The sequence below is a fragment of the Rhinatrema bivittatum genome, chromosome 8 (genome assembly GCF_901001135.1).
Source record: "Rhinatrema bivittatum chromosome 8, aRhiBiv1.1, whole genome shotgun sequence".
Taxonomy (NCBI): domain Eukaryota; kingdom Metazoa; phylum Chordata; class Amphibia; order Gymnophiona; family Rhinatrematidae; genus Rhinatrema; species Rhinatrema bivittatum.
This window is the reverse complement of record NC_042622.1, coordinates 164,700,546-164,720,154: the sequence shown is the minus strand read 5'-3', so window position 1 is coordinate 164,720,154 and position 19,609 is coordinate 164,700,546. Positions and strand designations below refer to the sequence as shown.

At 47.4% G+C, this 19,609-nt stretch overlaps 2 protein-coding genes across 4 annotated transcripts in view; one reads left to right on the top strand and one right to left on the bottom strand.

The window, feature by feature from the left end:
* The window catches only part of SUPT6H (SPT6 homolog, histone chaperone and transcription elongation factor), a 260,364-nt gene extending 249,624 nt beyond the window's left edge, over nt 1-10,740 (bottom strand). The window contains exons 1-2 of one of the 2 annotated variants that reach the window (XM_029611011.1): nt 10,590-10,740; nt 9,199-9,323 (exon numbers count right to left, since the gene is read on the bottom strand). In XM_029611011.1, the coding sequence (XP_029466871.1) occupies nt 9,199-9,301 (103 nt within the window). In that variant the 5' untranslated portion in view covers nt 9,302-9,323; nt 10,590-10,740. Of the gene's footprint in view, nt 1-9,198; nt 9,324-10,468 lie in introns of both variants that reach the window. The other variant, XM_029611012.1, reaches the window with a different exon arrangement.
* A 2,402-nt stretch (nt 10,741-13,142) lies between these two features.
* SDF2 (stromal cell derived factor 2) lies at nt 13,143-17,122 on the top strand. 2 transcript variants are annotated; one of them, XM_029611013.1, is made up of 3 exons: nt 13,143-13,423; nt 14,504-14,700; nt 15,804-17,122. In XM_029611013.1, the coding sequence occupies exons 1-3, from the start codon at nt 13,246-13,248 to the stop codon at nt 16,089-16,091; spliced, it is 663 nt and encodes a 220-aa protein (XP_029466873.1). In that variant the 5' UTR covers nt 13,143-13,245; the 3' UTR covers nt 16,092-17,122. The 2 variants fall into 2 exon arrangements, with proteins under 2 accessions (XP_029466873.1, XP_029466874.1); XM_029611014.1 differs by having other exon boundaries at nt 13,297-13,423; nt 14,389-14,700.
* The last annotated feature ends 2,487 nt before the right edge of the window (nt 17,123-19,609 follow it).

Sequence of the window (19,609 nt, the reverse complement as noted above, 5' to 3'; positions counted from 1 at the left end):
GTGTCATTGCTCAGTATTCTTGCACAAAAATGAAGTACTGAATCTGCAATAAACAAGCTTCGAGAGGACAGAAAGAAAGACAGACAGGGAAGGGCGAATGGACTGATCCGTGGTACTACAGGAATGAAAATTAACAGGTAAGAACTAATTTTCCTTTCCCTGTACGTACCCGGATCAGTCCAGACTGTGGGATGTACCAAAGCTTCCCTAAACCAGGTGGGACCGAGACAGTCCCGCTCGAAGCACTTGCCGCCCAAAGGAACCAGAGACCGGAGCTTGCACATCCAGACAATAGTGCCGAGCAAAAGTATGCAAAGACGTCCATGTGGCAGCTCTGCAAATCTCCTGCAGGGAGACTGATTGGCTCTCCGCCCAGGAAGTAGCTTGAGAACGTAGCGAATGAGCCTTTAGGCCCTCGGGAACCGCCCGACCTTGGCAAAAATAGGCCGAGGAGAACGCTTCTTTCAACCACCGCACAATAGCTGTCTTAGACGCCAGCTTACCCCGAATGGGACCACTCCAGAGGACAAAAAGATAGTCCGAGACCCGAAAGTCATTGGTAACCTGGAGATAGCGAAGTAGAACCCGTTTGGCATCCAGCTTACGAAGATCGCCCCAAGTCGTACCCGCAATCTCCTCTGGGGAAAACGCAGGGAGTTCTACCGACTGGTTGACATGGAAGTTGGAAACAACCTTTGGCAAGAAGGAAGGGACCGTCTTGAGGGATACCCCTGAATCGGAAAAGAGCAAGAAAGGTTCCTGGCAGGACAACGCTTGACTCTCGAAGATCTGTCGAGCGGAGGAGCTAGAGACCAGGAAAACAGTCTTGAGTGTAAGATCTTTTAACGTAGCGCGACGGAGAGGTTTGAACGGAGCAGTACAGAGGGCCCGAAGGACCAGGTTAAGATTCCACGATGGGCAAATGGTACGAGAAGGCGGACATAGGAGTTTGACGCCCTTCAAGAACCGGATCATGTCCGGGTGGTCCGCTAAGGGATGACCTTGTACCCGACTGAGGAGGGAGCCGAGAGCGGAGACTTGCATGCACAGAGAACTGAAGGATAGAAAGGGCCAACGAGACCGGGGCGGAGCACGCTGAGACACCCGACTTCGCACAAACAGATTCAAAGACCTTCCAGATACACATGTAAGCCAAGAAATCGACTGTTTTCGGGCCCGCAGTAAGGGATGACCTCCTCCTTATAGCCCTTACGCCTCAGGCGTCGCCGTTCAAAAGCCAGGCCTCTAGACAGAAGCGATCGGCCTGGTCGGAAAATACAGGCCCCTGCCGAAGTAGACGAGGGAGATGACCGAGCCGGAGGGGTCCGTCCGTCGCCAGGTTGATGAGATCTGCGAACCACGGCCTTCATGGCCACTCGGGTGCTACCAGAACCATGGGTCCCCGGTGGAGCTCTATTCTTCTGAGAAGTTTTCCCACCAGGGGCCACGGGGGGGGGGAACACGTACAAAAGGACATCCACCGGCCAAGGGAGAGCCAGAGCATCCACGCCCTCCGAGCCATGCGCCCTCCAGCGGCTGAAGAACCGATTTGCCTTGGTGTTGTGCAATGTCACCATGAGGTCCAGGTGGGGGGGACCCCACCTGTCCACTATCAGAGCCATGGCCACGTCCGAGAGCTCCCACTCCCCCGGATCCAGCGATTGACGATTGAGGAAATCAGCTTGAACATTCTCCTTGCCCGCGATGTGGGAGACCGCCAGACACTGCAGATGCCATTCTGCCCATGCGTGTGCCAGCGAGACTGAGTTGGCGACCAGGTCCCCTGAGGGGACTGGGAGAGACAGACCGCACCCCAGCCCAACAGACTGGCGTCTGTGGTTACTATCGTCCACAGTGGAGCTTGGAGAGGCATTCCCTGAAGGAGACGAGGGAGCGACAGCCACCACTGCAAGTCGGCGACTGTAGAGTCCAAGAACAGAAGGACTATGTGAAACTGTACCGACACCGGCTGCCAACAGGATAGCAAAGCTTTCTGTAACAGATGCATATGAGCAAAGGCCCAGGGGACTAGGTCGATGGTGGAAGCCATGGATCCCAAGACCTGCAGGTAGTCCCAGGCCGTTGGGGAAGGTAGCAAAACAGATTCTGAATCTGCCCGATCAGCTAGAGAACTCGCGCACAAGGTAAGAAGACCTTGCCCACTCGGGTGTCGAAGTGGGCTCCCAGGAACTCGAACTCCTGGTAGGGCTGAAGGATGTTCTTGGAGGAAAACACTATCCACCCAAGAGACGCGAGGAGAGCTAACACGCGATCCACCGCCTGTTGGCAAAGAGCCGCCGACTTAGCCCTGATGAGCCAGTCGTCCAGGTAGGGGGGGAACAATGATTCCCTCCCAGTGAAGAGCCACCGCAACCACCACCATGACATTGGTGAAGGTGCGAGGCGCGGTGGCGAGGCCGAAGGGAAGCGCCCGAAACTGGAAGTCCTGGTTGAGGACATGGAAGAGAAGATACTTCTGGTAGTCGCGGTGAATCGGAAAATGGAAGTACGCCTCTGCAAGAGCGAGTGAAGCGAGGAACTCTCCGGGGCGAACCGCTGCGATGACCGCTCGGAGGGTTTCCATGCGGAAATGTGGAATCTTGAGGTCTAAGATCGGGCGAAAAGACCCGTCCTTCTTGGAAACGACGAAGAAACAGAATACTGGCCGGCGCCAAGCTCCATCTCCGGCACCACCACGCTCAGCTTCAGGAGCCCGGTGAGGGTTTGTTCCACCGCATCTCTCTTGGACCGCCCACATGGGGAAAAGAAAAAAAGATCCGGTAGGTCGCGAACAATCTCTAAAGCGTACCCGTCCCTGATAATGTCAAGGACCACTGGTCCGACGTGATTTTGACCCATTCCTCGAAAAACAGGGAAAGCGGCCGCCTAGGGAGAGGACCGAGGAATGAGTCAATTGAACTTCGTTGTGTGGCAGGCTTAGGGGCGGAGCACGCAGGCTGGCCCTCGTGAAAGGGCCGACACCCACGAAAGGGCCGCGACCAAGACTGAGACCGAGAAGAATAACCCCTCGAGGAACCACCACGTCCGCGCGGGGTATACCGTCTCTGGCCCCGAAAGCGAGGACAAGAGGGTGTAAAGGAGCGGGACGGTTTCGGATGGTCCTCCGGGAGCTTATGGACCTCATTTTCCACCAAGGAATCCATAAGCTTCTCAAGGTCCTCACCGAAAACAACTTACCTTTGAAAGGCAACGTGCCCAGCCGCGCTTTGGCGGACGGATCAGTCGACCAATTGTGCAGCCAGAGGAGTCGTCTGGCGGACACCGCCGAGGCCATCGCCTTTGCTTGGACACGGAGGAGGTCGTAAAGCGCATCAGCCCCATAAGCGATGAGCGCCTCGAGAGGCTCAGCCTGCTCCGCCTCTGCCGACGGGAGGTCTTGGGTGCAGACTAACTGTTAAACCCACCTGAGGCCTGCCCGTAGCATGAGACTGCTGCAGATAGTCGCACGAACCCCCAGTGCCAGGGCATCAAAAATACGCTTCATAAGTGCCTCGAGCTTGCGGTCCTAGGTGTCTTTCAGAGCCGTGGAACCCTCCACCAGGATGGTGGTATGTTTTCTGACTGCAGAGATGGAGGGACTTTTCAAAATTTCCAAACATTCCTCCGGGAGGGGGTAAAGCTTATCCATAGCCCGCCCCACCCGGAGTCCCGCCTCGGGAGCTTCCCATTCCCGCAAGAGCAACAGCTTGCATGGGGTGAAAAGGGAAGGCGCTTGTCGGAGCCCTGATTCCCGCCAGGACTGGGTCCATATCCTTGAGCCGTAAGGGTGTCTGCGGGGGGCCCCTCCAAGCCCAATTCCTGGAGGACAAGGGGAATGAGGGGCTCCAGCTCCTCCCTGCGGAATATCCGTAGGTCTCTGGGATCGTCCCCCTCCAGGGGAGGCAGGGTACCTTCTACATCAGGGATGGCGTCTGGATCCGGGAGTACCGGGTCCATCGGGGGATCAGGGAGAGGGGGAGGTCCTCCCGGGACCACCCACACGCGAATCGACCCCGAGGGCTCCACAATCAGGCCAGTAGTCAACGGCGCAGAGCGGGGAACCTTTTTTTTTCCCGGGGGGGATCTGGGTGGGAACCTTCCTCCTCCTCCTGCAGGCTAGCTAAATAGGACTTATGCAGGAGGAGGACAATTCTGTGGAAAAAACGGGTCCTAGAATTCCCGGGGGGGGGGGGGGGGGGGGGAGGCGAGGGGAGGTCAGGGATCCCCTCCTGGGGGTCCACGGGGCTCAAATCTGAAAAAAAAAATCGGCCCCCCCAGCCCCAGGCAGCTCCGAAAACAGAGACGCTGAAAAATCCAAAATGGCCACCGCTCCCGGGCTTTGCCGAGCCGGGAACTGCCTGGCCATGCTGTGGGGACTTGATCCCCGGACTAAATTTGCCTGCCCTGCCGAGGAGGGACCTTCCCCACCCAGCAGACAAGCAGAACAGAGGCCCTCTCACGAAAATTGCGACGAGGGCTGACCACAAGAGAGGCAGGCTGCCTGCCGTGGCATAGGGAGAGCCGCACCGAAGAAAAAACTGCAGAAAAAAAGTTTTGATTGGCAGCCTGCAGGCCCGGAGTGAAGCAGGGGGGAAACCTGCTGACTCCTGCCTTTCTGGCTGCCGGTTCAAGTCCTCCAAAGACCAAAATGAGAAAAATGGGTCTACTGCTGTAAGGTAAGTTAAAAAAGCACTTTGAATACGTTTAACTTTAAACTGTATCTTTGAATTTATTTTTTTTTTTTTTACAGACTGAGCACAGCAGTGGGCTACTAAGCCCCCTCGGCAGCCAGAGGAGGGGGAGACGAGAACTGGACCACCAGACTCGGTCCCCACACCTGGAAGCGGCTACGGACTCAGGCTATGCTCTGCACAAGGGGCAAAGCCCCCCTGAGTCTGGCAAGAGCCAGAAGACGGAACAGTCTCCTGCACAAAACAAAAACTCCCTTTTTTTTTTTTTTACAGGAAGAAGATCACACTAGATCCCTAAGGAATAAGTACTTGCTTGATCCTTGAAGAAAGGAAGAAAAGAAAGGCTGACTAGCCTAGAGCAGGGAACCGAAGGGTGAGCTGCTACACCTGCTGGAGACAGACGAATACTGAAGGGTTACAGGATAGGCTCTGTCCTCTCCATTGAGAAACTGAAGGGTTACAGGATAGGCTCTGTCCTCATATAGCTCTGTCCTCATACAGCAAGAGGAAATGTGGAAAAAAGGATTCGCACTCACAAAGTGCTGGCTTGTTACGGCGGTTACTACCCCAAACCAAATAAGCCTGATACTTCACTTTCAATGCATATCCAGCATAGCTCTCTGCTTCAATGGCAGGGGAGAAGAAAAACTGATACTTTATGCATATCCAGCATAGCTCTCTGCTTCAACGGCAGGGGAGAAGAAAAAAGGATTCGCACTCACAAAGCGGGGAGTAGCTGGCTTGTTACGGCGGTTACGACCCCAAACCAAATAAGCCTGATATCCTGCTTCAACGGCAGGGGAGAAGAAAAACTGATACTTCACGCATATCCAGCATAGCTCTCTGCTTCAACGGCAGTGGAGAAGAAAAACTGATACTTCACGCATATCCAGCATAGCTCCCTGCTTCAACAGCAGGGGAGAAGAAAAACAACCAATAAGGGCTGAATAACACAGTCTGGGTAAAACAAATAAGCATGGGTGTAGCTTGCTTATTGCGGCGGTTACTTCCCCTACTACCCGTAACTAATCAAGCTTGATATTTCACTTGGTTGCAGCTCCATCACTGCTCTCTACATTAATGGTGGGGATGGAAGGGAAATAGAACCAAAGAGCTAAGAGAAACAGATAAGTATGAGAAAAAAAATGTGTGAAGCTTGCTGGGCAGACTGGATGGGCCGTTTGGTCTTCTTCTGCCGTCATTTCTATGTTTCTATATAGAGTATCCTTTCAGTTTTAGTCTGTCTCCACCTGCTGGAAAGGAGGCTCAACCCACTGTCTGGACTGATCTGGGTACGAACAGGGAATGTGAAACTTTGCATTGTACAGTTATAATTTGGGTTGCTCTTCCTTACATGCATCACTCATTATTTGTCCACGTTAAATATCATCTACCATTTGGATTTCCAGTCTCCCACTCTCACAATCCTCTTGTGATTTAACAATTGTGAATCATTTTGTATTATGAGCAAATGTGAACGCTTTACTCCTTGTACCGATCTCTAGATCATTTATAAATCTGTTAAAAAGCAGAACTCCACTATTCACCTTTCTCCATTGAGAAAACTGACCATTTAACCTTATTCTCCATTTTCTATCTTTTAACCAGTTTTCAATCCACAATAGAATATTGCCTTCCATGAGTTTTTAATTTCCTCAAGAGTCTCTCTTGAGACTTCTGCTAAGGGTCTGGAATGTAGTAGAGTAGAATGTAGTAGAGTTCTGGAGGGAAATAGCAGATAGTATGCTATCCTCTTGTGCCACGTGAGATAGACACAGATACCCAGATAAATCTGCAAATAGCTGTATATCCAAAATGATTGACATCAAGCACACTGTCCTGGCAGGGATTTGGTGAACTACAGGACTCTGCAAACTTGTCCTCCCCTCGGGAGCTTTCAGCCCACTGTCCTGCACTTAGGCCCTGCTGTCTGCACTGTGCTAATCAGAAGAAAATAGGGATGATGCATCATCACAGCCATAAAATGGCCACTATAGAGCATAAGACTTTGGTAGGAATCAGCAGAATACAGAACAGTGAATGTGGCTCCCTTAAACTCAACACTGTCCTGCTGCCTCCATATTGACGCAATTAATCTTGCCAACACAATCTGCAGCCTCTGAGCTCCATTATTAAGTAACAAGAGATTTTTGAGGGATCCAAGATGGCGGCAGTATAGGAGTCGGCATCGGATCTCTATTTGTTTTCCTCCTAAACAAGTTCTCCTTATTCAACTATGCCCCCTAAGAGAAAGGGGAAAGTCAGGGTATATCCCTCGACGCCCCCACCATCTTCGGTGGTTTTGTAAGAAATTACCCAATACCTCACCTCCGCAACTACAGTACCTCCAGGAGTCGAGGAACCCTTGGCGCGGCTCCAGCAGAGAGAGGAAGCCCAGCCGGAGAAGACAAGCCTGAGTCTCGAACTGAGGACTGCACCGTCACAAGGAACGGTCTCTGTGTTTTAGCCCGGACCATTAGTAGAGGGAACCGCTTCCGGGCACCAAGTAGAGGCAGTAACGCTGAACACAGCGTCTTCATCGCGGAACATTGAACTTGCAGCTCCGGGTGAAGTCACCACCAATGAAGGACTATCTATCGGACTGTGGCAAAGGAATTCTGGGGTAAGTGCTGTGGACATATTTCAGCCTCTGCCACAGTTAACTCCCCAAGTAGATATCCCATTGAAAATCCCAGAGAGACCCGAAAATGTGACCAATGCAGCACTATGGGATCTGATGGTGGGGGTAGCAGCAATGGTGAACAGAGTGAATGAGAAAGTTGAAATATTGGCCTCACAGGGAACCCAAAACTCTTTAGATTATCAACATAAATATGATACAGTACTAAAAAAGGTAGAGAAATTGGAGGAAAAAGAAATTGAAAATAATAATTTCAAAGCAGCAGTTGTGAAGGACAATTTATTTATGGCAAGAAGGACTGAATCGTTGGAAAATGCCTCTAGGCATCTGAATTTAAGGTTCTTGAACTTTCCGCGGATTTTGGGGGAAAACCCATATGTCTCTCTGAAGAGATATCTAGAAGAGGCTCTTGGTTTTGAGGAGGAACAACTGCTGTCGATAAATAAATGTTTCTTTTTACTAAAATCTAGGTCTACTGCTAATAGTAATATTCAAGAAAATCTGACCGAATTTTTGGAAGACTCTGCTGCAGAAGTGGTGGAAAGGGCTACCCTATTGGTTTCTGTAATATCATCTATGGATCTCCAGCTTATTATGAAAAATTATTTCAAAAAATTTCCTACCAGTTTCTATGGAGAAAATGTAAAAGTATTTCCGGATATATCTCCTATTACTCAAGGCAGGCGAAGAGAGTTTTTAACACTTCGCCAGCAGGCGATTACTTTGGGTTATGGGTTCAACTTAAAATTTCCATGTAAATGTATATTAAAAAAAGGAGCTGAGATTAACATCTTTTTCACTCCTCAGCAATTAGATGATTTCCTTAAGTTGAACGTTCCCCTAACATCAACACCCAGTAATTAATGGAATATTCTGTAGTATGCCATGAAGTCTATTACTATAAATGTTTTCTTATGTCTCTCTGTTGTTTCGGATCATTGAATTCTGTTTCAGAAATTTATATTGATTTATAATAATTAAGATGGATGGAGAATGTCGTAAATTCAATGTATTTAAGTTCTAGGAAATTGTTGTTACTTATTCCATATCATCTGACTTTACTAATTTGCAAAATTGTTTTTTTATTTTGTAATGTGAAATATATAAATAAAGAATTAAAAAAAAAAAAGTAACAAGAACAGCTAATCTTCACACACTACCAAGGCTGTCTTGTCATCAAGCTGCCCAACCGACTTGCACTACTGCTGTCAGGAACGAGAGAACCCTCACTGAAGTCCTTAAGTGGTTCTCAGCTCTGTCTTTCAAAGGTCTGTCAGGTACTGAACCTGTTAACTCTGGAACTCAAATGCACATATCTATGAGATTAGTTACAGAACTGCTCTTCTATCCTTATTTTTGTAGACTGCAAGGAGGAGAAGAGGGGGGAAATAGAGAAGGGGTAACCCAAAGATCACCAGTTAATTACGGCCCCTGGATGGATACTGCTCAACTGAAGGAGGGAGTAAAAACTGTCAGCTTAGGAGTTTCTGTTCTTTTCCTTAGGGCTAGGCTCAACTGAGGGAGACAGGCAGGAGTTGTCTTACTACAAACCAGGCCTAAAACCACAGCATGGAATGCACATCCACCATCTGCTGGAGACAGAACATACTGGCAAGCTGGTGTCAGCATGAATGTATATAAGAGGTAACATCAGTGAGCCTGTTATCTGTGTCTACACCTGGTTGGCATATATAACCCACTGTCTGCCCTGGTCGGACTGAAGAGGAAACTAGAGAGGTGCTCTTATGAATCTGTACATTAAATATTTGCTCAATTTCAAAGTCTGAGAAAAGTCAAGCAAGTAGCTAGCAGCAGAGAATAATCTTTAGGATACATATCCTGTAGAGTACCAAAGTTGCTTCTCACCATCTTCTTCCACGAACTTCTTGCTAACTCTTGGACCATCGTCTCCTTCCTCAATGTACTCCTCCTCAGACTCTTCAGCCTCGCTCTCCACAAAGTCAGACATGGCTGCTCACTCTCTCTGGTAACTAAGGGAACACATAAATATAAAATATAATAGTAGAAATAGTCTGTAAGGCACAAAATGTGCAACATTGACATACAGCCCAGTTGACTTCTGGCTTTTTCGCTATAGTCCACAAAAGTAAACATAAACAACTAAGTATCTGCTGCCAACAATGTAGCCTGCTGACCATGACACAAAGAAATACTGTACAAACACAGTAACTTTTAGTGTAACATTTCTGAATGGGGGATGACCTGCATGGCACGGCAATTACAGCCCTAAATACTTTGCTGAATAGACCATTTTTGGTCTTTATCTGCTATCATTTACTAGAACACAAGTCCATCTCCCTAAACAGCAAAGGAATTAATTATATGGGTAAAACTACTGGATGAGGAAATATTTCCTAGGCCTTAGTAAAAGAATCCTTGTACAGAACCTAGTTTCATTACACTAAGTATAAATTACTAATTCCTGCTTTTGGACACTACTACCAGAATCATACTTCTAAACAGAACTTCACTAATTCAATGTGCCTGCACTTGTCAGTTTATATACAAGATGTGTATGTGTGCTGGGAGAAAACCAAGAAATCCTGATGTCTGTGAATAAAGCAGAACGTGAAGGAATGGTTTAACTCATTTATTAAAATTGTTTAGAGCCATATGATGAAAAGGAATCAAATGAGCCAGTCAGCAAGGCCGCCGATGGGAAAAGTAATGCGAGATACAGGCAGGTTGGGAACAAAAAGTAAACTGGCCGAGTGTACTTAAAATTTAAAGCAAACTAGATTGGGGGCAAAGCTAAAGTCAGAGCCGGGTGACAGGAACCAGGTTTTCTGCTAGACAGGCAGTGTGTGGAAAGATAGGGCGTCAACTGGACAGTCAAGAGGGCAGACAGAGAGCCTGGATTCTAGGATTCCCAGGTTGAATTCTCAGAGCAGCAGCGGCACAGAGGACGGAAAGAGATTGAGGACAGGGGGTCGGAGAGGAGGGGGAAAGAGATCCGGAACAGGGGCTCGGGGAGGGAGCGATGAGGGAAGAGATCGGGGACAGAGGCTCGGAGGGGTGGGGATGAGTAAAGAGATCTGGGACAGGGGTGAGAGACAGAGTGGTATAAACAAGGCGCATTCCCTCGAGATTCGAGTTTAGGCCTGAGCGCTCGCACCGTGGTCTGGCAGCGGGACGGCGTCACGGCCTTTCCGTGGCAGCTTTCGCTCAGGGGTAGAACTTTCAGCTCACGGGAACACGGAGAGACAGGCCCAGCAGCCCGAGCCACAGCCACTCACCGGCCGCGCGAGCTCCGGAATGCCGCTCTCACCGCTCGGGTTTAAAGATGGAGGCACCACTGCAGGGAAAGGGACGGAAAGAACCCACAGCTGACGTTACTTCCGGCGTCATCCCTGCTCACGTGCAGGGGAGCAAAGAGAAGCGCTCCGCTGGCGTATGCGCTATTTTCAGCTACAGGTGAGCGGCGAGACATAGTAGCTGGGAGCCAGAACCGTTTCTTAACTGCTGCTGTTAAGGGTTTGTTATGCTGAAAGTTTCTAAAGCATTTTATGGCCTTTTATTAAGTACGGATTGTTTTCTTGTAAACGTCTTTATTTTTTTTTTATTTCTTGTCTGAGTTTCAACTTTATTTGGTCATTCCTGTGAGTATATTTTAATATATTTATTAAGTGGATTTTATGTTTGGTTTTTTTGTGAATGTTTAAAATAAAATGGGTTTGTTCTGATATTTATTTGATAGTATAATTTTATGTGAACAAATTGTAACCGCAATGAGTATTATATCAATGAATGAAGCGACATATAAATAAGGATAATAGACCAGGATCATTTAGCTCACTACTGAGTGAGAGTCAGGATAATCAAACTAGGAAAACAAGGCGGGAGGAAAGGGGAGCAAGAGAAACTATGTGTTAGCAGATATCTATAGCCCCGTTTTGTCCATAGTAACGTCTTGTCATTGGGTAGCTCAAGGTGAGTTATTTTAAAGTGCAGTGGGTGGCCACGTCTGCTCCCGGTGCCAGCCACCTAACATCCCCCCATCATTATTTACTAAATTTCTTCTTAAACTAAATCTGCTATTCTTTCTCGTGGACACCTTGCTCATGGGCTATCTGAATGGTGATGTCTGCTCAATCCGGAAAAAAAGATAAAGAGATGTAGGCAAACACGGTGTGGGGGCCTGTATTGAAAGACTTATGAGGAAAGGCTGAAGGATCCGAATATGTATGCCCTGGAAGAGAGGAAATGCTGGGGCGATGTGATGCAAACCTTCAGATACCTGAAAGATTTTAATGATGCATGAGCTTCAAACCTTTTCCATTGGAAAAAAAAATAGAACTAGGGGTCATGAAATGAAACTCCAGGGGGAATGACTGAGAACCAATATCAGGAAATATTTTTTCATGGCGAGGCTGGTGGATGCCTGGAATACCCTTCTGGAAGAGGTGCTAAAGTTGAAAACAAGAAAATAAAGAATGCAAAGGGGCATGCGATAAACATTATTGATCTCTAAAGGCTTGAAAAGGGTGCTTGGGGATAACCTGCACGGAGTGGCAGTTACTCGTTATTTCACATAAGAGATATAGTGAGTGTTATTTTTCTTAGTTTGACTGTGTGATACAGATCACAGGCCAAATACAAATACTAGCAGAACCCACTTCACTATTCTTAACAGAAGGCACGGGGATTATTATCCTTACCAAATTAGCCTTGATGCTTGTGATGAACCTGCAACATCGCTCTATGTTTTGACGGCAGGGGGAAAAGGGGGAATTGCATTCAGATGACAGCCAATGCTGGGCCCCAGCTTTTATGGTCCAGGGTACTGATAGGCAAACATTAGGGATAAAGCAAAAGCTTGCTTCTACAGCCAAGTCCAAAAGCAAAGTAACTTCAAGCAGCATTGTATGAATTATCAGGAGGGCTGCTCACTCTGTAAAAATATAGCTTGCAATAATTTTGTAATGGGTTTGACAATTGCTTGGTTTTGGATTGTAAATATTGCTCCACTTAACAGAAACATGGGGATAACCTGCTTCCATCTCTACGCCTCATACTCCCCTATTACTCCCTTGTCCACCACCAATTCGCTTTGCTTCTTCACCTCCCTAACCGTCCCTCCACCTCTCTCTCTTTTTTGCCCTTACATGCCACACTCCTCTCTTGCCCCTTACGCTCACTTCTCTTCCTACCTCCACTTTCCTCTGCTTATTCTACCCTTGACACTGCACCAGTATCACCACACTGTCTTTGCCCTCTTTTTCATGGTGTTCAACATCCTCTCTTTCTCCTAGAACTCCCTTTTTACTACAGTCTTGTCCTCTATCTTTCAGTGCTCCTCTTTTTCTCTTTCCCCCAGGAACCTAATCCTCAATCAGGCAGAAAAAAATGTAAGGGGTGAGATTAAGGAAATAATTTATATTTCCAGTTCCCAGGCCGCAGTTGAGTTAGGCTTTAGAAGGGTACATCGGGGAGGTGAGCACTGAGATGAAGGGATAATTCAGCAGCAATAGCAGGTTCAGGGGTAAAAGCAGCCAGCTCTGTTTCTCTAACACTGGCAGCAGCACCGTGGAATTAAAAACTAAGAAGAGCTGGAAGAACTCTCGTATGCGTCTCCCTGCACCTTCCTCTTTCTTCCGTGCTCTGCAGCTGCCCCTCCTCCTCTTTCTGTCATCTCTGTTTGGTTGTTGCTTATGCGTCATCGCTCTGCGACTGCTGGGCTGCCCGAGGCAAAGAAAAAAGATGACGATAGCAACGCAGGGAGCTGCTAATACTCAGCTGCCCAGTTGCCCCACCCAACGGGGAAAAAAGGTAGCCCAATCTGGCAACAATTGTTTAGTCGCGACTTTTCTCTATCGTCTCTATGGTGCCACGGGCCCTTCTTGTAGCGTCGCTTCCTCTTCCGATGCGGTACTGTTTCCGGTGGTAAAGACGATGGTGCTATGGGAGAGCGCGGGCGCTCTGCTACTCCTGCTCGTTCCGGTGCTGGTACTCACAGAACCGGCCGTTACTTCCTCCGAGCTCTCGGTCGTTACCTGCGGGTCCCTAGTGAAGCTCCTGAACACACGCCACAACGTCAGACTGCATTCTCATGACGTCAGATACGGCTCCGGTAAGGCAGGCCGGCCGGCGTGCTGATGTCACCTGTGTTCTAGCGTAGACTAAGTAGACGTCAGCTAACCTGAAGTAGTTTGTAGCGTCATAGCGTGCTGCTGTTATGTTGCGTCTCTAGGGTAACGCCAATGAGGTCTATTTTTGCGGAAGTGTTGAAGGGACAGGGATGAAAGTTACATGTTACCCAGAGAAACGCTTCTTAAAGGCGTAGCGTGTTATCGGCTCAAATAGACTGTGGTGCAGCGGCAAAGATACGCAAATTAAAGCCGTAGGTGCCAGCTGTATGGGTGGTGAGCACCCCCAATATTGAGCAAACTCCTTCACTATGTACAGGGAGTTTATCACCCTCAATCCTTTGGAAAAGTTGGCTTCTATGATTACAGCCAGGGGATTGGTCTATTATGCTCAGCTGCACTGACCCTAAAAACTGAGGTCAGCTGTTTGGCTTGCAGCACAGGGAGACCTCCACGTGGAGTCTGTGATGTCCTTTAGAGAGAGAAATTTTTGTGCCTTAGGTAATGGAGTCTGGCAGGTTTCTGCTGCATGATGATGCAGTTGGGCTGTACAAGGTCACAATGTTATGTGCCTTTACCCTCGATTCTGGAGACGGACACAATAGTGGCAGTAGAAGTTGCACTATTCCCCCAATCCTTTGCTGCATTGTGTTAAAAAAACAAAGAAAATGATACGTTTGCAGAAAAGTTATATAAAATAGAAACATAGACACATAGAAACATGATGGCAGAAAAAGAACATAAAGGCCTATCTAGTCTCACCATTCAAATCAACTAATACAGCTTTATGGAATCAGTGACATGAAAGACCAAGAAACTTTTTAAGCTTCTCTCTAAAGTCCATCTATTTCTGTAAATGTGCTGGGTTGTTAAGTGCTATATTTTTGTCAGGATCATGTGTGTTTCCCAGTAGTACCCATACTCTCTCCTGGTATTTGTTTTCCTGTAGGAAGTCGGGACGATGAAAGTGGCTTTTAGCATTTTACTGGTTAGTAATACTTCCCATTGCCACAAGTTTGGCAGCACCTCTACCCTTGCTTTTTGGTTTTTTTTGCTATCTTCAGGAAGCGGGCAGCAGTCAGTGACAGGTGTTACTTTGGTGGATGATAGTAACAGTTATTGGAGCGTGCGTGGAAAAACCTCCACGGTGTGTGAGCGTGGGACCATCATCCGATGTGGACAGGACATCCGCCTGACCCATGTGAACACAGGTCGCAATCTCCACAGCCATCACTTCACATCGCCTCTCTCAGGCAACCAGGTGAGGAGTGAATGAGTAAACTACAGGGAAAGAGAGAAAAGATCTTTTCTGTGACTTAACATCAAGGCACAAACAGAATTTCAGCAGTCCTAAACTTGCAAATACCTTCTCAGCTTTGAAAAGAGAAAAAAGAATGAAAGAAAAAGTGAAAGAAGAACCAAATTTGTTATGATGACCATATAGAGTGAAATAAAAATAATATAAGCAAGAACCAGACAAGATCTTTGCTGAGAAATGGTAGCCAAAAACTATAGGCTACATTTATCAAACACACCTTCCATTGTTTTTTTTTTTTATGGGAGAAATAATTGCTAGCAGACCTACTGAGTCTTCTCCCCTCAGGCTCTCATTTCTTCACTTCTCTGCTTTTTGGTTAGAATGCCACTTTATCACTTGAGTTTGTTTCCTGGACTCTTAGAAAACTAAACATAGAAATAATGGCAAAAAAGGACCAAATGGTCCATCCAGTCTGCCCAGCAAGCTTATGGTAGCATCTGCTGTGCCATATAGGTCACCCCCATACTTAGTTTCCCAGACCATCAAAGTCAGGGTCCTTGTTGATTTCTGTTTAAGTCCGATTCCCCGTTATCTCTTGCCGTTGAAGCAGAGAGAATTGTTGGAGTTGCATCAGAAGTATCAGGCTTATTGGTTAAGGGTAGTAACAGCCACATCAGCAAGTTACTCCCATGCTTGTTTTTTTCCCAGACCGTAGAGTTCAGTGTCATTGTTAGTTGCTGTCTGAATCTAGTTCCCCTTTTCCCCCTACCTAAGTTGATCTTGAAGACTTTTCAGACATTTATGAGAAGAGAATTAGGTTTGTTTTTATTGAAATACTTACAAGAAAAAAAAAAAGATGTACTGTGTCAGATACAATGTTTCTTAAACACCAGTGCAGGATCCAGTATTAGAAAAAGGTTTCTTAAAGTGTGGCTGAAGGGAGGCCCAAGACTCCACCAGAACCCATATACTGTACATGTTTCTAGCCCAGATTTGGCTGAAGTTTACTATAGTTTAGTGAATAGAGAGGCTTTGGCAGCTTTCAAGAACAGAATGCACTGGGCCTGGTTCTTTCAGTGATTGTTGTACCCTTTTCTCTTTTGCAGGAGGTCAGTGCTTTTGGAGATAATGGAGAGGGGGATTTCTTAGATGACTGGACTGTTCTCTGTGATGGGTTGTTTTGGGAGAGGGAAAGTGAAGTCCGCTTCAGGCATGTGTCCACTGATGTCTTCCTTTCAGTGACAGGTGAACAGTATGGACGACCTATTCATGGCCAGAGGGAGGTCCATGGCATGACTTATGCGAATCAGAACAATTACTGGAAAGTCATGGAAGGAATCTTTTTGAAACCGAGTGAGATGCTGAGGACTGAGACTTCTCACTCTGAGTTATGATGCACTCCTTTTTACCAGCAGCAGGGCTGCTCTTGTTTGAAATATCTGGAGAGTTGCTGCAAAGTAATGCTGCTACTTGTTCGGGTACTGTAATAGTTTACCCATCCCATGGGATCTGTATTATTGAGGACTACAAATAAGACTGTCCTGCCTGAAGGCAAGTTGCACCACTTTGTGAAATATTCAGGCACTCCTGGTCCTGTATTTATGTATTATATGCACAGGTGCTGTGTGAGGAAGGACACCTCTCTAGAGGAAAGAGTTTTACTATTTGCTAGAGCCCCAGCTGCCAAGTTTCTGTCAGCAAACTCCTCAAATACTGCATACTTTGTTTAGTGGAGGGACTTTGACGCATACTCATTAAAACTAATGCAGACTCCACCTGAACTCCCCCTAAATCAAACAGAAATCTAGTTTGTGCACCACTGGGCTTCACCTATAATAGGTCAGTGTTATAAGCATGGTCTTAGCTAATAGTGGAGGGGAAAGAACTGGGTTTGGCCTTTAAGATGGTCAGAATCTAAGCACAAGAAATCAGAGGTTCACTGGAGGGACTGGGCATTAATGTCTTTTTTTTTTTTTTTTTCTTTTTATGTAGATAGGATTGGACAAGATATGCTTAGAAGAAGGTTACAGAGTGAGAGCATGGACATGTAAGGCTGGCACTATAGACATTTTACAACCATGTTTTAATTTCTGTTGTCTTCCTTTGAGCTGGTGAAAATATACACATACTCAGTTTCCCTTTCTTTGTGGTTATGGAACATGCAGCAGTATGATGGTTCCATCGCAGTGTTATAGAGAATGATGTCTTGCCACCGTTCTACTTTCTGAAGATGCTAGTTTTGTATTTTATTAAATCATCTGAGCTGAATAAAGTTCTCTCTACTTCTCTAAACATACACAATGTGTGCAGACTTCCATCATAACTCCTTAATCCAATAGGACCAGTCCCTAGAAGGAGAGTACAAAATGTGTGCTGCTTTCTCACAGTCTCACCCAAGTTTATTTAATAAACTGTTCAACAAATATTGTCTGTGTCACTTCTGGTCACTTGTAAGGAGTTCTGCCTCGATACCAGCCAAAGTACATATAATTGTTTGAATCAATGTTTGGGAGCATTAGTTAGGACACATATTGTACACCAGCTGCAAGAAAGAAGATCACAGCAGGAAGAAAAATAATCCAGGCAAAAAAAGAGAACCAAACCTTGTAGTAAATCTTCAAGTTTATTGGATCTGCAGCTTTTTAATAGCCTTGGATGCAGTGAAGACTTAATAAATCTCCTTTCTTGAGGATAGTTTGTGGTGGGCTTGGACCACACATTAACTCTGGGTGGGTGGGCTGGCAGTAGCCCAGTCCTGACACACAAACTGTTGATTAGTGAATGGTGGGCCCTGTTCTGCTATTGTCAGTCTGGGTTATCACTATGCGTTAATGGGTGATGGACTCAGTTCTGTCTCTCACAACAGGTTAGAGAGCAGTGGGTCTGATTATAGCGCTATCACCTGCTTAGCTAGTGGGAAACCCCACTTGGTCTTGTCATTTGGGTTAGAGGATTTTATTTTTTACTTGTATTCCACGTTTTGGTACTTCAAAGCAGATTCAGGTACCACTACTGCTTAACATTGTATAACATGACATATGCAGCCCTGTACAAACAGCCAAAGACAAGCTAGAGCTTAGTCTAATAAATCAACCATATAGGACAAGAGACTTGGGGTTTAAAGCAAGATAATAGTTAAAAAGAAAAAGTTAAGACTAAAAGCAGACAATCGGCATAAGATTTAAAAGCGGTTTAAAAAAATGTGGGCCTTTAGATGGGATTGGAACATGATGCACTAGTTGAGGAAGACTATTCCAAGCATACGGCACAGAGAGGTGGAAAGCATGGAATCTGGAATTGGCAGTAGAGGAGAAGGGCACAGATAGGAGTGACTTATCCAATGAGCGCAGTGCAGAGAGAGATACAGGAGAGGTAGTGAGGTGCTGCAGAGTGAAGGCATTTGTAAGTGAGAGAGGAGTTTGAACTGTATGTGGGAGTGGATAGGGAGCCAGTGCAGTGATTTCAGAAGAGGGGCTATGTGAGCATAGGGACTTTGGCGAAAGATAAGTTATGCATCTGAATTTAGGAAAGATTGCAGTGGAGTGTGATGGCTTGCTGGGAGACTTGTGAAGAGCAGCTTGCAATAGTCTTAAGTGGAAGGAGATGAGAGAGTGGATAAGGGTTCTGATAGTGTGTTCAGAAAGAAAAGGACAGATTTTGGCAATTTTATAAAGAAAGAAATGACACGTTTCAGCAGAGTTTTGGATATGCATGGAGAAGGGGAGAAGAGTTGAAGAGGATTCCAAGGTTACGGACTGATGGAACCAGGATGATTACCGTGTTATCCACAGCAACAGAGAAAGGAGGAAGAGGGGAGGTTGGCTTGCGGGGAAAGATAAGGAACTTTGACTTGGCCATGTTGAGTTTAAGGTGGCGGTGGGATATCCAGGCAGCAAACAGCTCGATACTGTAAGGCCGCGGTAGAAACAGTGCGGCAGTGTCAGGCACACCCTTCCTCCCCGCACGCACAGTTCTCTTCACTTAGCGCCCGATACTCTCTTCTAATTGCATGCAAATGCATGCCGCGGCTGCGAAGCCTTATGCAAGCGTTAGGACCGCGCAACCCATTTTACTGTATAGAGCGCCTATACGGTATCCTGGGTTCGTGGGCCTAACGCTTCACGGCCGCGCTGGTATCTGTTATTTCAAATGTCATTTCAAATGACATTTGAAATGACAGGTACCAGATGTTCCCCGATGCTCAGCAAACTTTCCCCCAGCCCCCGCTTACCTGCCCTGGCCCCGTCCGGTCTCCAGTGCAGCCCGTCCGGTCTCCTGCAGCCCCGTCCGGTCCCCTCCTCCCGAAGCAAAAAAAAAACGAAAAAGTAGCAAGGCTCGGGCCTGCTACGGTAGTCCCTTTTCCTCTCCGTGCGATTCTCCTCTGTGCGATCCTCCCCTCCCCTCCGTGCGATCCTCCCCTCCCCTCCTCTCCTCTCCGTGCCATTCTCCCCTCCGTCCCTTCTCCCCTCTCCTCTCTGTGCGATTTCAGCGCTCAAGGCAGTCACATGCCGTGACTGCCTTGAGCGCTGAAATCGCACGGCCATTCATCCAGGCAGAGGGAGCCTCTGCCTGGTTGAATGCACGGCCCCCGCCGGAATGGATGCCCGTGCGATTTCGGTAGTCACGTGACTCGTGCATTCAACCAGGCAGAGGCTCCCTCTGCCTGGATGAATGGCCGTGCGATTTCAGCGCTCAAGGCAGTCATGGCATGTGACTGCCTTGAGCGCTGAAATCGCACGGCCATTCCTTCACTGCCGTGCATTCATCCAGGCAGAGGGAGCCGGAGGCCGTTTTCGCCGCTGGCTCCCTCTGCCCGGATCCCGCCGCCCGTCTGAGACTATCGCGCGTCCACCCGCCCCCGCCGCCGCTTGGAACAGGTGCCCACCCGCCCACGGCCTAGATTTTACACGCG